Here is a 17598-nt window from a genome sequence, read left to right as displayed (position 1 = left end):
GAGAGGATAGCCTTCGACATACTTGGGCCCTTACCCATTACAGAACGAGGAAATAGGTGGATACTGGTCATAGGTGACTATTTCACTAAGTGGATAGAATCCTACCCTATCCCTAACCAAGAAGCCACAACAGTCGCCCGAAAGTTAGTTGATGAATTCATTGCTAGATTCGGTGTCCCTCGCACGTTACATTCAGATCAGGGACGCAACTTTGAGTCTGCAGTGATGGCAGAGACTTGTAAACTTCTTGGCATCAGTAAAACCAGGACTACGGCGTACAATCCGAAATCGGACGGATTTATAGAACGTTTCAACAAAACTCTCGTACAGACTGTCTCTGTACTTGTAGATCCAAGTCAAGAAGACTGGGACCTTGTCATACCATATGCTATGATGGCATATAGAAGTGCTGTCCAAGAAAGCACGGGTGAGACACCTAATATGCTCATGTTAGGGAGAGAGGTAGAATTACCAGTGGATATTCTCTCCCAACCCCTTCCAGAGCAGAATGACATATCAACAGATTATGCCCAACGGCTTCGTGATAATCTGCAGCAAGCCCATGAGCGAGCAAGAACTGGATTGCAGAAGAGTGCCATTGCCCAGAAAAGACACTATGAAGTTGGTGTGCATGGCAATTCCTTAGAACCTGGACAATTTGTTTGGTTGCGTATTGCTGCATTCAAGCGAGGTAAATCCAAGAAACTCACAGCCCGTCATTGGGATGGACCATACTTAGTCATCGACAAGCTGAGTACAGTCACATTTCGTGTGCAACGCAGTCGACATTCTAAGCCTAAAGTCATACACTATGATCGACTTAAACCCTATGAAGGTACACAGGCAGAAGACTGGAGGAAAGAAAGTGACATGAAGACTTCTGTCAAACAAGAACCTCTGATACCTGATGTGCAATCTACGGATATAAAGCCAGAACCATTACATGATAATCATGTGAAGGAAGACTAACCAAGAAACCAATAATGACAATATCATAGAACCAGACAATTCTTTGATTATAAAAACCCACAATAATGACAGTGATTGTGTTGAAGAGTCAACTCCAGTCAAGCATGAAACATCCTCAAGTCGCAGATATCCCTGCAGAAGACGGAGGACACCAAAATACTTTGGCTGGTAATGTGTTTCAGAATTCATAAAAACGCAAATATTTAGTTTTTGAATAGATAATCAATATTTTATTTATACAGTAACCCAAGGCAGAACCCTTAGTAATCAACGTGTGTGCTGTTGCTATAGGATATTACCCTCTGCTTGGAATATGTAATTTGCAGCATACCCGTATAGTGGAGAGGTTCATACCTGGACCATATGCATGCTCAGTGCACACCTGATAACTTGGAGTACAGCATAGCTAATTGTGGAGCACCATGTATGACATCCGTGTTAGTTATATATAACTAGATGGTCATCATGGTTGGCAAAAATGCAGCCCTGTGTTCAAGTGCCTTGTGTTTACAGAAGTACTCTAGAAAGTGTGTAGTCAACTGTCTGCAGGATATGGAAGCAGATTGTGGCTGTTGATACCTGGAGGGATTGCAGTTATTCTCATAGGAGGTCGTTAACATTTTGACCCTGGATTTGCTGCCACTATTTCAGATGAGTGAAGTCATAGGATTTCCGACAAGGTTGCGGATAGCTCGAATTATTGAGTGCACCTGTAGTTACATGGAAATTTGGAGATATGACTCGGGAACTTAATTATCTGTACGCAGGCTGTGAGTTAATCCTTGACAAATTGTGCCTCATTGAATGGAATTTAACGGACTCTACCCTCGGGATGTTATCGTGTGCCAATGGACGTTAGTTAATAAGAAGAGGAAATCTTATTATGACAGTCGGACAGTTGAAGATAAACTTTCGCTGAGAACTTTGTGAAATTTTTCATTTATTGTAATTATCGCATTTTTGTTTGGACCCTTGCAAATTAAGTCTAAAATTGAACCCTAAAGGAACATTTTCATGGACAACATTTGCATGCTTGTAGTTTAGTAGTGCTTTTCTTCTTTCAATTCATTTTTTAGGTAAGTTACTGACTTGGGACTTCAAAGTCTCAGCAGGGGGCTATGTGACGGTACGAGCCGCCACCTCGTAAAGTTTGTTTAGTAGTTACCATATAAATTACTGTTTGTTAGACCCAAAGCGTGTTATTGGGACAGCTAGTACTTTTACTTTGTAGAACTGGGTCATTTTCACTATTTCTGGACCAATCCGGAAGAACTACGTCACCTCCGGACAGTTAGTAACATTGTAGCCAGTTTGAGCGGGAAATACCCAGGTTTACATGTGGTTTGTAGTTTTACGGAGAGTCGAGCGTGAACCGTCGAGTAGTGCGGACCGGTGTGTTGTAAGGTCCGGTTAGTTGTAGTATGCAGACCGTAGTATGTAAGGTCTGGTATTGCAAACCCATGAACTGTAGTACGTTGATGGTGGAGAATAAAGTACGGCTGATGTGTTGAACTGTAGGCGATTGGTTATCGTTTTATTCGCATCCTGTGGGACGTTAACCCCACGGCGAGGACGCGCTCCAATATAACTCAGCAGCGGGAACCCAAGGTAAATTTACACAGCTCTGTCTATGGCCGATGGTTTGATCGGCTGGGGAATAGACGGGCGATTGTGACATAACTATCGAAATATTAAATTCACATGTATTCTACTAACTGATGCTATCGATTTCATCAAAGACAATTCCCATATTCTATAGCAACGTATTATAAATGTACCATCTTGACATAGTTGTTGTGAACATTCCAATTTTATTTGGTCAAGGATACTGCATGTAACCGAAAGATTAGACATATCAGCCATCAAAACGTGACGTCACAGCCATTATCAAGTACGTAGAAACCTGCACACAAATGCAAGGGTAATCATATACTAGTGTTTAAGCTGTGTTACACTGATCCGTTCATTTTGTAATAAAATGTTGTGCCATGCATACAACAAGATGTATATATATATATATATATATATATATATATATATATATATATATATATATATTGTACATATGGAAATTTCGCAAAAGACTTAATTTTCCTTATTTTGATGGAAAACAAAAACGTAAAAATAAGCATTGACTAAACTGTCTTCTTGTACATCATAGCACAATGTACCGGTCTGGAGGTTAGTATAAATTAGCCTTTGAAAACTAGCTGAAGACTATAAAATCGCAACATTTTCTAGTAGCAAATATATCTAGGTTTATAGTATATTCATAATGTTAAAAGATGAAACTTCATATCGAAATTTATTTTGCAATGTTCTGTCATTTGTTCAGACTGTATGTGGTTATGTGAGAAAGTTGATGGTTGGTAGGCACCATTGTTTATATGAATGTGTAAACAGATTTGTTTTAAAGCTGCACTAGCTGAACTGGAACATTTTTTGAAAATTGCATCACGTGTGGGTAAACGTGTTTTTATAATTATAGTAGCTGAATAAACGATAATTTGTTGGGTCCGTATTCAACAATCAGCGCCCTCAACGGCGATCATGATTTGTTTATGTACTGCTTATGGATAATATAGATCACTGATTAACAATAGACCCTCCACCTACTCTAAAGTAGTAATTAAAAAGAACAGTAACTGCCATATAAATAGTAGATAAATATTTTTAAAAACTGGCGTAGTCGCACCACTTTAGACAAAACGTCCTGACCAGAAACAATTTTTTTTTGGCCTAATGCTTTACCCAATATTTAGATTTCGACTCTTAGGTAAATGCTAAACGGAAAGGTTAAAAACTTGAAAATTATGTTATCGAAAAATAGGACAAGAAACCCGAACTTACTATCTAGGGAATCAGCTACTTGCTTGAATCCTACGAAATCTTCACCATAGTCCGTGTGTTTAGTAAAGAATTCCAGATTTTTTAACTCGGTGTGTATCTTGTTGGAGGTACTAATCAAGTTGGGTATTTCCAGTACAGAAATCTGAACGATGGATAGTAAGTTAATGGATATTATTGAGTAAGTTGGACATATACATACATACATACATACATACACACACACACACACACACATACACACACACATACATACATACATACATACATACATACATACATACATACATACATACATACATACATACATACATACACACATACACACATACATTACATACATACATACATACATACATACATACATACATACATACATACATACATACATATATACACATACACATGCACACACATACACACACATACACATACATACATACATACATACATACATACATACATACATACATACATACATACATTTATACGTCACCTGTCACCAATCTCGCATTCTGATTGGTCGAGAGCCCTGCAGATACACAGGCGTATTTTTCACCAACAGCCGTATTTTTGCTTGTTGTATCACGTGATCACTGCACGTCCCCTTGTAAACAAATCTAGCAGACAACTAGAGATCGAGCTATAACCAGCATTTCCAATGCCAAATTTGTTGTCAATCGAACAAAATATCACCGTTGTATACATTGTAACAAGTCTTTGAACTGTACTTTTCATGTCACAGGGAAATAGTCAAAAATTCCACACACAACCGTGAAAGTCCAGTGACGGCGAACGCACGGTCATCACGCGATCGTAAACATGAATTCCTAAATTTATGAAGGATATGAAAATTACCACCACAGAGGGTGTAATTTTTGCTTAACTAGAACAACAAAATATATCACGAACATTTATGTACATTTAATGGAATACAGTACGCAAAACAAAGACGCACTCATTTTTCAGCTGATGGTTATAAGTTTCAATATATCGCTGAGTGATATGCAAATAGTAAACATTACGTCATACTACTGAGCAAACGCGCACTCTGATTGGACGATAAAGTTAAGGCTGATATGTAAACAACCGCATTGCAGTTATCAGAGAGGTGCATGATACTACGCTCAACAGTATAACGCGGAAGTGATTTTATTTTAACATGAAACAGCATTTTTAGACATTCAAAAATGAATTCATAGTCGCAGGTGACGTATAAGTATGTTATTTGCCAAATACTGTTCCACATCTTGCTGCTCGAGGTAATTTTTCTGGTATAACGGCTCGCCTCCGGCTCTCCGTTATACCAGAAAAAATTACCTCTCGCAGCAAGATATGGAACGGTATTTGGCAAATAACATATACGTACATACATACATACATACATACATACATACATACATACATACATACATGCATGCATGCATACATGCATGCATGCATGCATGCATGCATACATACATACATACATACATACATACATACATACATACATACATACATACATACATATTGTGTACATTACAGTTCGTATGATGACGTACATCTGTTATAATCTATCATTATGACTTATTATCTGTAATCTATTATCTATTACTGTATCTGTTTCTTTGGTGTTATATAACTGTCATAATTACTTTAAAAAGATATTGTACCTTATATATCAACAAGATCGATACCACTAGAGTTCCAAGCATCCGTCTTGAATATTTAAAACCTGGTACCGGCCTGTAGAGGGATCCCTTCAACTTATCAAGCCATCCACTGGATTGCTCGGCAATATGCACTGTATTTGACCTTTTGAATATAATGTATGGATTGCTTTTCAGTCTTTTTGTCTCCCAACGTAGGGATTTCCTACTATAATATTGTATAACTGAGTTGACTATAAATTTTACAAATAACCAATATCTCACACATTTATTATAAAGTCATCTACACGCACACTGACTATGTTTACGTTTAATACAATACTTTCAAGTCATTTGAAACGTATTTATATAAGTGCACATGATTGTGTGTGAGTTCAGGCCACTAAAGTAAAGTCGTCTATAGTTTCGGACGTGCAAGTGTCTGAGTATGTACGTAATGTATGTATGTGTGTATGTATGTATGTATGTATGTATGTATGTATGTATGTATGTATGTACGTACGTACGTATGTATGTATGTATGTATGTATGTACGTATGTATGTACGTATGTACGTACGTAATGTATGTAATGTATGTATGTCTGTATGTATGTATGTGTGTGTGTGTGTGTGTATGTATGTATGTATTATGTATGTATGTACGTACGTATGTGTGTATGTATGTATGTATGTATGTATGTATGTATGTGTGTATGTATGTATGTATGTATGTATGTATGTGTATGTGTCTGTCTGTTTGTGTTGGTGTTGGTGTTGGTGTTGTGTTTGTGTCTTACAATAAAGATTTACCTTGGTTTGTTCAGTATGTGCCTGACATATATACCCCACGATTGGTCGCGTATGCTTTTTCTTTTATGCTAAATAGAAACAGATTATTAATAATTTATACTGTTCTTTTTCAACATACGTTGTAGAATATATTAAATGCGTGAGGAACGAGGAATACCTAGCACTGGTGTGAAGGTTCGAGGGGGGGGGGGGTCATCATGTTTTTAAAATGATTGATAGGGTGATTATCCTGCTTTGGTTTTAACATGATGGGGGGGGGGGGTCAAATACGTTTGTCTAACTTACTTTAAAAAATCGACCTCCGCCAGTAGAAATCGAGCAGTCCCTAAATTCGACCGGTTTCTTTGTGTGTAGCTTGTTGACTGGATTTACTCAGTTTGAAAAAAATATTAGGGTTTAGGATTTAGGAGGTTGTTACGAATTTCTTTTTCAATTTTATTTTTTCCTCAAAGACTACCCAGAAAAAAACAGTATATTAAAATAATAATAACTTTTTGAAAATAGAATAATGTTAACGCGAAATAAAATTGTTTCCCTTGAAATATTTCATTTATTTTTATTTTATTTTTTTGATAAAAGGATGAGCAAAAAACAAACAATAAAACAGTACAATACAAAGAAAATGTTACATATGAATGAAACAATATACATACACTAATGACAAAATGTAACAATGTACACACACACAGAAATGGAAAGACCACCTACAAACCTTGTATAAGTAACTCTAACATTGATTTTAAAATTGGCGAATGACGAAAATGCCATATGAGTAAACACGGCTTAAAAGCTTCATAGAGCAAGTTTTAAAAAAAAACATTGAGCATTGGAGAGATTAATTCGGTGGCAGGGTAGTCTATATATTTAGGGTAGTTTAAAAATATTACAAATACATGTTTTAAAATAGTCTGTGAAATCTGAAATCATAAAAACTATTGTTAGAAAAAGAATAATACTTTTGGTCTCTATTGCTTTCCATAGTATGGCTATCTGATGATATGGTTTCCATTACCATTAACGAAATGTTGGTGTCTTTTCACAGGAATCTAATCTTCTACTACTCTCATCATAGTAAATATATCACTCACTTTTCGATGATTGTTATCGTACATGGACAATAACTCTTTGAAAATAAACACCAAAAATCGAATCCAAATGATCCCACAACAAATGAACTGCAAAACATTAGACGCCCAAAAGTAGTTCTCCTCCATTTCGGATGTTACATTCTTTAGAGAAATCAATTAATAAACAAGACAATTGTATTAACTAGTAGAGCCTGGACGAATTTCTTAAGTCTGTTCTGAATTGTTCAACAACTTTGTCCGACAGTTATCATGGTTACGTGCTTTGTTGGAGGCTCATGGGCAAGTTTACTTAAAGTTTACGATGACGCAATGAATCATTCGATGGATTATAAATTAGCTTTGGTGTAAAGAATAAAGCGTCGGTATGTTATAGTGAATATGGGACTTAAAGTGGTTCTTGACCATTGCCTGAAATGGTGTTTCATTTGGTGCATAAACATGTTACTTTGTTTTCAGGCTCTTACTTGGTTCATTTGCTGAGTTTGATTATTATCATCATGTTAGGGAGCCTTCAGTAATCACAAGGGGGGGGGGGAGACAGGGAAAATCAAGCTCGATCTGTGGTATAAAAAGTGACCCTCCCTCAATTCCTTTCTCTAAAATATGACTCTCCTCCTGTTAAAATATTTCAAAGAAAAATACATTTTGAACAAAGCTTCCCTGTGGCGTAATTGTTAGAGCTTAAGATTAGTAGCCAGGAGGTCCTAGATTCGAAACCCCCTAGAGACATGGAATTTTTCTGTAGTAAGATCCCACCACATTGATAGTTTTTAAACGCATGCGCACATTTGTTATTTCCCATTATTACCACCACAGTGTTTGTATTTAAATCAATGCCTGTGTTTGGATCTAAATGGTTGAGCTGAAGGCAGATAGAACTCCCAAGACTAGATGGGCGCATGACTGAGTTCAACATCTCCACTTCACCCCATTATCCCCAATATCTTGCCGCGCTGTTCCCCCTTTACTACTGTGAGACCCACTCATTTCTTCACACCACATCTAACAGTTATTTCATTGATATATCATATTATTTTTTTCAATGGTGGCAGTGGTGGGATCATGTCAAAATCACAAAATAATAATGCAAAATTAGATTGTAAAAAATGAGTGAAAGTAAAATGCGATCCTCCACTAATTTCAATTTTCTGAAATATGGTCCTCCCCCGCGGACGGATTTATAAAAAGTGATCTCCACTCCAACCTAATTCCCCCGGCCCTCCCCCTGCAATTACTGAAGGCTCCCTTAACTATTAAGTGCAATTGTAAGATACTTACATAATTACTTGGACACTCCCTGAGCTCAACGACAAAAAGGACAAATTTAAAAGTACTATAAAGGAGGCCTAGTACTGATCTTAATAAGATGTTCGTTTGCTTCAGACAGTCGAAAAAGGGATGATACAGTATGCAAACGATCAACACGTTGACACCCGACATGAAAACTACAGAGAACAAAAAAAAACACAATGGAATTTTTAAGATTACAGATTGCAATTAAAATTTTAGTAGTGCATTTCATTTTGACCGACCTACTAAAGAAAACAAATATGGAGAGAAAGTGGAAATCATCATAGGTTATTTAGCTCACGATTGATATTGGCATTGTGCCAATAAACCGCATCGCTTTCTTTCTTTATTTCTTGTCTGTAGTCGGTTGACTAGGTTGACTATGTTTAAAAATTATAAAGATTTTTATGTGGGTTATATACGCCTGCTCCACACAGTTAGAATGGCGAAAAACACACTACGTCACGGTACGGACTGGCATTACTATCATGATATAAGTAGAAATATTGGTGGCCACTTGGCAATTTGCCAAATTTCTGCCCGGTGTACATTCGATTTTCTATCTTGGCGTGCCGCTCACTTTTCAGTAGATAAGATGTTAATAATAATCAGTTTATTTGCCCCAAATAAATACAACAGTGGGTAAATGGGGAGTCAGAAAATAGCTTACAGCTAGTCTGGGCCTGTCCCCTCACATATTTATATACAGAAATTCACAGCTCGGTACTCAATATGACTCAAAATAAATCATGTGTTATACACGATTAAAATTATACAGCTGATCAGTTATACTGCACCACTAGATGTTGCTTGAAGATTTGTTTGAAACGATATAAAGAGTAAAAATTCATTTTGTTTTGACAGGGATGTCATTCCAAATTGTTTGCGCCAGAAGTATTACATTGATGCAGATGTATGTATAGTTTGTGAGGACATTTAATTTGAGATATAGTTTTTGCCAAAATGATTATTCTATCGTACATGTGTTTTATAGGACCATAATATGTTTAAAATATGCTCACCAGGGTATCCCAAGGTATGCACGTTTGCATGTCCAGAGTGTTGGCTGTCATTTCATCCAATGTATTTTTGTTCCGTACTGGGTCAGCATTTTGTGTTAACAGAGTTGTAGATTTTACTATTAAAGAGGCCCGAGCTGAGCTTAGACGCTTTCAATTTTCACTCAAGTAATTAAGTATATATCAAGAAGATGGGCATAATGCAGAATGTACAGTACTGTATAAATTCAACTTAAGAGTCTGAAAAGATATGGTTTCTCTGGTCTCAGAAAACAAATTCACTGAAGATACTTAATTTGGCAAGAGAGAAATAGAAGTAAATTTTCACCCTCTGAATGTAAAAAAACCACCACTTCACAGTGTCTGCCCTGTAGACACAATAAAGACAACACACAAACATCCCTTACACAGTGTCTGCTCTGTAGACGCAATAAAGACAACACACAAACATCCCTTACACAGTGTCTGCTCTGTAGACACAATAAAAATAACATACAAACATCCCCTACACAGTGTCTGCTCTGTAGAAACAATAAAGATAACACACAAACATCCCTTACACAGTGTCTGCTCTGTAGACACAATCAAGATAACACACAAACATCCCTTACACAGTGTCTGCTCTGTAGACACAATAAAGATAACACACAAACATCCCTTACACTGTGTCTGCTCTGTAGACACAATAAAGATAACATACAAACATCCCTTACACAGTGTCTGCTCTGTAGACACAATAAAGATAACACACAAACATCCCTTACACAGTGTCTGCTCTGTGACACAATAAAGATAACACACAAACATCCCTTACACAGTGTCTGCTCTGTAGACACAATAAAGATAACACACAAACATCACTTACACAGTGTCTGCTCTGTAGACACAATAAAGATAACACACAAACATCACTTACCCAGTGTCTGCTCTGTAGACACAATAAAGATAACACACAAACATCCCCTACGCAGTGTCTGCTCTGTATTTTGTTAATGATGGCAAGAATACACATGTACACAAATATTACAAAATACAGAGCAGACACTCTGTAAGGGGTGTTTTGTGTCATCTTTACTGTGTCTATCTCAACATGAAACCTAAGGCTAAGGCTTTATGCGTCGTTTAATAGCATTTGAAAGCTGAGAAAAAATCTCATGTAACTTACCACCAGTCCAACTGGGAAGACCATCAATATCAAGGAATGACATACCACTGAGCAGGTTCAATGCACTGTTGGCCGTCAAACCAAATGCACATAAGTAACCTATCATATTGTCATGTTCATCGAGAAGGTTGACAGCTCTACAAATAAATGGTTATGGCATCTGTTTGATCGATTTTGAAATAGGAAGATAGTATAACAGCGAAATTGTATGGACAATTCTACGTACATGTAAGAAAGACATACATACATACATACATACATACATACATACATACATACATACATACATACACACACACACACACACACACACACACATACATACATACATACATACATACATACATACATACATACATACATACATACATACATACATACATACATACATACATACATACATACATACATACATACATACTACACTTTAAGATAGCAAGATTGAGTGAATCCAGTTTCTTGGGACATTTTGTCAACATGAAATGAACTAACAAGCCACCATGCAAACATCAAAAGCAGATGTCAAAACATTGGCATACACTTGTCTGCGTACTTTGCTTTTCGCCTAATTGATCGTCGTAGTGTAAATATTTGTCTCTAGGTACTACTATTCAAAAGCAAAGTACTTTCCCCATTCTATTTCTTTATTATCTATATTTCATTAGACTTCATCTGATTAGATGTCAATAACTATAGTTTACCCTTTTGTGTTATTCAACCTGAAAGCCTTACGGAACACCCCATAAAAAAGTAGCCAAAACAGATACAACCCGTTTCAAGTTACCGTTAACTAGCACTGTCTCTGTTTGATACAACCCTGCAGAAACCAATAAGAAAATGGATATTTCTACACTAAGATAGTAAGATCGCAACTTCTTGCTACACTTTGTCTATTATGAAACAAACCATTTAAACATACAGTGAGTAGACGCAGACACGTGTATGCCAATGTTTTGACATCTGCATTTGAGGTTTGCATGGTGGCTTGTTAGTTCATTTCATGTTGACAAAATGTCCCAAGAAACTGGATTTTTACTATCTCAAAGTGCAATATGCACAGTTTATTGGTTTCAGCATAGCTGTATCAAACAGAGCAGGTGGACGGTAACTTGAAACGGGCTGTACATACCAAACTAGAGAGATGATAGCATTTCAGTAAGGCGATCGAAACAATGTTTTATACTGCATGTCACCCAATGTTTTTATTGTTATGAATTACAAAAACAAAATACAGACACTGATAGCGCGCGCACATAAGCTTACATCAAATTCAATATTAATGTTACATTTCCTCTCACTGTGAACAAAAAATAGAGTTTTCTCTTTGAATCTTCCTTGTTTCATCTGACAGCAATGTTGATTTGTGTTCACAAAGAGACAAAATGTATCATTGTATATGCTTGCGCTATATCAGTGTCTGTATATTGTTTTATGTAATTCGTAACAAACAACGTTAAAAAAACATCATTCAAACTCTATAGTTTCTCTGATTTGGTAGTAAATTCCACCCCTAAGACCCATTCTATTTCATCACATCACCTATGTAAACCATTAATTTTACAGATTGACTAAAGACACACTAAGGACCGAGACTCTCAGAAAAGGCGTAAACATTGTTGTACATCACGAAAGTAAAAACAACAAGGATTATAAACATGATGCTTTATTCCAACTTACATTGAAAATGATGGTCTTCCTCCACATACGTTTGTGGCCATTTTCTGCCTCTTCTCAAATAACGAGAGAAGCAGTATTATGGTGATCTGTAAAACAGAAACGAAATATGGTTAAAACCCAACATAATTATTTCTTCTTTTTTTATGTGGACCAAATAAACTGAAAAGAGTAAAACATGAGTGATGGAAAGGAAGCGTTTTAACTCGGTTGATGTAAGCATTCTATCTCTATAAATTTGAAGTTTGCACAAAATGTCAAGTTTACGTTTTTATTCCATCATGTATGTCTTTCGGTCTATCTATCTATCTATCTGTCTGTCTGTCTGTCTGTCTGTCTGTCTGTCTGTCTGTCTGTCTATCTGTCTGGTTGTCTAGCTGGCTCTTCGTCCGTCTGTCCATCCGTCTGCCTGCCCCCATAAGTGTATATCTTTGTCTTTCCTAATATTTTCTGTGTGTATGTGTATGTGTATGTGTATGTGTATGTGTATTATTATTAGACTTTATTTAAACTCGATAGACTGTTGAGCCAAAGGCTCTTCTCACACAGTGTCGAGATAAAAATATACAATATATACATTAAAAATACAAAACCATTAAAACAAATACAAGGGTGAGTAAAATGGCAAAAGCCAGAAGAACAGCCAGGCGACTACTAAACTAACTGTTTTCTAAAAGATGACATTTACATTTACGTTTAAAAGACTGAAGAGTGGAGCATGATTTGATATCAATACTTAAATCATTCCAGGTTTTAACACCATTATATAAAAAACTCTTCCTAAAAACTGTGTTCTATATGTATGTGTATGTGTATGTCTTTGAAAATAGTCGTTCATTTTCAGAGCTGTGATATTCAACCATTTTCAAGATGCCTACGACTTTGTAATGTGCGTTTTACTTGTGTTTATCAATACAGAAATTTGTAATACTTACAGCAACAGGTATTCTGATTGTCAAAGTGATCATATTATGGGATCCAAGTGGACACAGCTTGTCACTGCTAGATGTAAGACATTTCAAGACAATCATAAATAAGACACAAGACACACGTACGTACATTACATCCTTCATTCCTTCAATCTATCTCCTTTCTCATTCTTTCCTAGTTGTTTTTAATGATGCATTTATACCACAGATAAGTAACTGTGATTATACCCCCCCCAAAAAAAAAACAAACAAAAAAACAACAACAACAACAACCATAACACAGGTCATTTAATTCCCTTCACGAAGATAAGAAATGCTAGCCTTTTATCCTACAATTTGTAACAAACTATATCTAATAATAAAGCTAGGAAACAGAAATAATTAAAGTTGAAGACTACCAAGGAATTTTCAAGATATAAATATTGTAGACACTCATTCGTACTTCCTTTCTTTGGCGTATTCCTAACTTTAAATGAAGTTGAAAGGAAAGGATGGTTTCTGAAAACAACAATAGATAGAAAAATGGAAAGGAAATGTTGTTGAGTTGTCACCTGTAGCGCTGTGTGCTTGGTAATTCTGTTGTCGATGGCGCCTTGGGATTTTGACTCGATGCCTCACCGTCGATAATAGACTGATCTGGATCTGGCCATCTTGCAATTGAATGACGATCATCAAACCAATCTTCCGAATTATCTGCAAGTTCACGGACCATCATTTCGGAGTCATTACAGCCCGACTGGTTTCTAGCGAAATCGAAAGGAAGGGTACATCTCACGAAATCACCCATATCCACCACGAATAAATCGTAGAACGTATAGGTAAGATCGACTACACCAGAATATGTAATGTAGAGCAGAATGACAAAGAAATAATCCGTCAAGTACGTCTTCAGCCCCTTCAGTAAGAATAACATTTCGGCGACCTATAGAAGGTAATTACATGTTTTAAAAAAAAGGAATTGTAATAATCAAAGAAACATACTTTTCATTGAATAATATAATAATATTCTGAGGCACGGAAGAGGGATGACAAATTAATATGCATTTTTACCACCAGCTCATGTACATGTTCTGGTCACATCTGTCGACTGATATGTTTGTCTGTCTGCTTGTCCGTGTGACTAACTGACTAATTAACTAGTAACTAACTGACTAACTGACTGACTGACTGACTGACTGACTGACTGTTTGGCTGGCTGGCTGGCTGGCTGGTTTGCTTGCTTGCTTACTTACTTGCTTGCTTACTTGCCTGCCTGCCTGCCTGCCAGCTGGCCCGGCGGCGGGACCTCCCCCCCCCCACACACACACATACATACATACATACATACATATATACATACATACATACATACATACATACAGACACACACACACACACACACACACACACACACACACATACATACATACATACATACATACATACATACATACATACATACATACATACATACATACATACATACATACATACATACATACATACATACATACATACATACATACATACATACATACATACATACATACATACATACATACATACATACATACATACATACATACATACATACATACTTGTACTCCGGCTGGGCGTTAAATTTCGACTGACAGTTACAAATGAGGGCTATTGACCAATCAGGGAAAAGCGTGAAGACCGGTGTATCAGCAGAGTAGCAAATTTATTACATACATACATACATACATACATACATACATACATACATACATACATACATACATACATACATACATACATACATACATACATACATACATACTATCCTTTGGATCATAATAGATACTCAGGATAGCATCGTTGTCAGCATATATACATTGTATATAATAGGATTTGACTTTTCACAGACTAATGTCTTAAATTCTGTCCAGATACACTAGTTAAGTGTAAGCGTATGTGTCTTTATACTCGTTAGCCGTATAAGAGAAGTACGTGTACTAAACTTTTAACATACCTTTAGTAACAGCAACTCACAAATTTAAGATAATATGAATATCGTTTCACATATGTTTTGAAGTGCGTGATGTACCAATATTGCCTCACAAGCGGATAGTCTGTAAGACTGAATTCGTCGTTGAAGTCGTTGCCTCGCCTGGTTGGCTTTTGTCGTCATGGTGATAAGGGAATTCAACAGCGCCAGTACTGGGAGCTATTTTTTCTATCATTATTACTTATGTAGCAAACAACGACAGTTGATCATTTTTCGTATAGATTAATCAGAAGAAGTTCTGTGAAGCATGAAAAATAAAATATTCTTGTTTGACACATGGCCTGGGATAAAAGAACTCCTTTCTTTCAGCCAAACAAAGAAATACATTAATTTATTAAATTATGTATTTTTGATGTCAAAGAATGTTGTTTTTGTGAATTTTGTGTGTGAATTTTTATCTTGGAAGAATATTTAATTCATGTGGGCCAACCCAAGAGCCCAGTCCAGCTTTGAATATATGCCATTCATCACATGACATTTATTCTTGTAATATAATGCTGATCATTTTGGAGCATGTCTGTTCATTACTGCTAAAAGAAATATTGGCCATGCAAATTTTTTAACTTGTTTCTTCTACGTATGTGCGTACTTTGTCAATATTTGATATACGGTCGTTAAAGACTGAATACCTCTCTGTGTATATTTTTTACTGTGCAGTTATGTAATTGTATTGTATTTGTATTTTAATATTTCATTTACTTTTATCACATTTGGGTCATTAATATGAGTTTTTAGAACCTCAAAGGGAAGAATTGTTTCAATTATTATTTTAGTACTGAAATACTTATTTGAGCTACCCTAGATGAATAATTTTATCAGTAGCTATCATTTATTAATAAGGTCATGACATATCTAAAGGTAACAGTGAGTTCGAGAAAAAGTATGCATAATGGATGCAATTACAAGTGGTGCAATGTTTTGACTTCCTTGACAATAAATATCGCTCAATCAAATTAAACTATTCCAACAGTATAATTTGTTGACAGTCGAACCGAGACAATGTTCTTCAGCAAACTTAGGTAACCTTTTCATAAACAGCCCTCATGAATATTTCATAAATTGATGAGGGTGAATATGCAGGTATGATGTATCTTACAAACTGTTTAATATGAGATATATACGCGTGCACAATTTCCTTGAACGAAATGATTGAAAAACTGGAAACAGATCTACATAACGTGAAAGGCAACGACTAAATTAGCTCCTTTAGTAAAACACTAGATACAACATTTTAATGAGGGTATGATACATCATACAAAGAAAGCTATATTTCTGTTGATTTTTAAGATAAGGACAAATTATATATTACACCTGACGGAGTTTGAATTGTCACGTGTAGAGCAGACACTGTTTGGTAAGTGAACCACAAAGCCTATTACTGCTAATTGCTTGTCTTGGCTCAGTGAATATATTGTATAAATGAGTCGCAGCACAATCCAACACAACAAAGAAACGAGTACAATCAGGGAGCCTTCAGTAATTATAATGGGGAAGGTCGGGAATTGGGGGGGGGGGCACTGTTTATGCAACGGATTGGGCTCACTAGTAATTCCCCTAGCCCTCCCTCTTGAACTAACTCACAGAGTCTTAGTAGTGGCGATAGTCTAGGTTACCCAGCCTTTTACCGTTGAGGGCTGCTAGGAGTGTATAGCCCTCAACGGCAACAGACTGGGTAACCGAGACTGAGACTATCGATAAGCACAATATGGCGAATTTCGTCGTTATGTTAAATGTTTTCGATACTACTGTGTACCCAAGCATATACAGATAATACTATTGTACATGTGTGAATAGGGAACATGAACATGACTTTCAGAACTTGTGCAATCAATTTTACCTTTACTGAGTTCATATAATTTGGTACATGCACAGGTGATAATATGGTATAGTTTGCTCATGTAGTTTTTAATTGTAATTCTTTTAAATAATTAATCATTCTTATTAATTTGGTAATATCTTGAAAATGCAAGCTTCAAATTTCATATAATGCAGTAGACACGAACAATAATAAAGTGTATGTGTCCTTTAAAGTTGAACTAACTGCACTGAACACCACCCCACCCCATCCCATCATCTCCATCCAGTGAGTAAATTAGTCGCAAACACCGACCGACAGCGCCCGCTACGTTATAATGATAAGGTTAAAGGTTATTACATGATGTAGTAC

At 36.2% G+C, this 17598-nt stretch overlaps 1 protein-coding gene across 1 annotated transcript in view; it reads right to left on the bottom strand.

The window, feature by feature from the left end:
• Nucleotides 1-15473, bottom strand: part of LOC144442956 (stimulated by retinoic acid gene 6 protein-like) — a 28630-nt gene extending 13157 nt beyond the window's left edge. Inside the window, exons 1-10 of the mRNA XM_078132330.1 lie at nucleotides 15396-15473; nucleotides 13975-14345; nucleotides 13430-13496; nucleotides 12498-12583; nucleotides 10821-10957; nucleotides 8625-8791; nucleotides 7347-7487; nucleotides 6259-6326; nucleotides 5472-5613; nucleotides 3820-3961 (exon numbers count right to left, since the gene is read on the bottom strand). Of these exons, the coding sequence (XP_077988456.1) occupies nucleotides 3820-3961; nucleotides 5472-5613; nucleotides 6259-6326; nucleotides 7347-7487; nucleotides 8625-8791; nucleotides 10821-10957; nucleotides 12498-12583; nucleotides 13430-13496; nucleotides 13975-14336 (1312 nt within the window). The 5' untranslated portion in view covers nucleotides 14337-14345; nucleotides 15396-15473. The remainder of the gene's footprint in view (nucleotides 1-3819; nucleotides 3962-5471; nucleotides 5614-6258; nucleotides 6327-7346; nucleotides 7488-8624; nucleotides 8792-10820; nucleotides 10958-12497; nucleotides 12584-13429; nucleotides 13497-13974; nucleotides 14346-15395) is intronic.
• Nucleotides 15474-17598: the final 2125 nt, after the last annotated feature.

The sequence above is a fragment of the Glandiceps talaboti genome, chromosome 12 (genome assembly GCF_964340395.1).
Source record: "Glandiceps talaboti chromosome 12, keGlaTala1.1, whole genome shotgun sequence".
Classification (NCBI taxonomy): domain Eukaryota; kingdom Metazoa; phylum Hemichordata; class Enteropneusta; family Spengelidae; genus Glandiceps; species Glandiceps talaboti.
The sequence above is the reverse complement of the archived record's forward strand: the minus strand, read 5'-3'. Positions and strand labels throughout refer to the sequence as shown.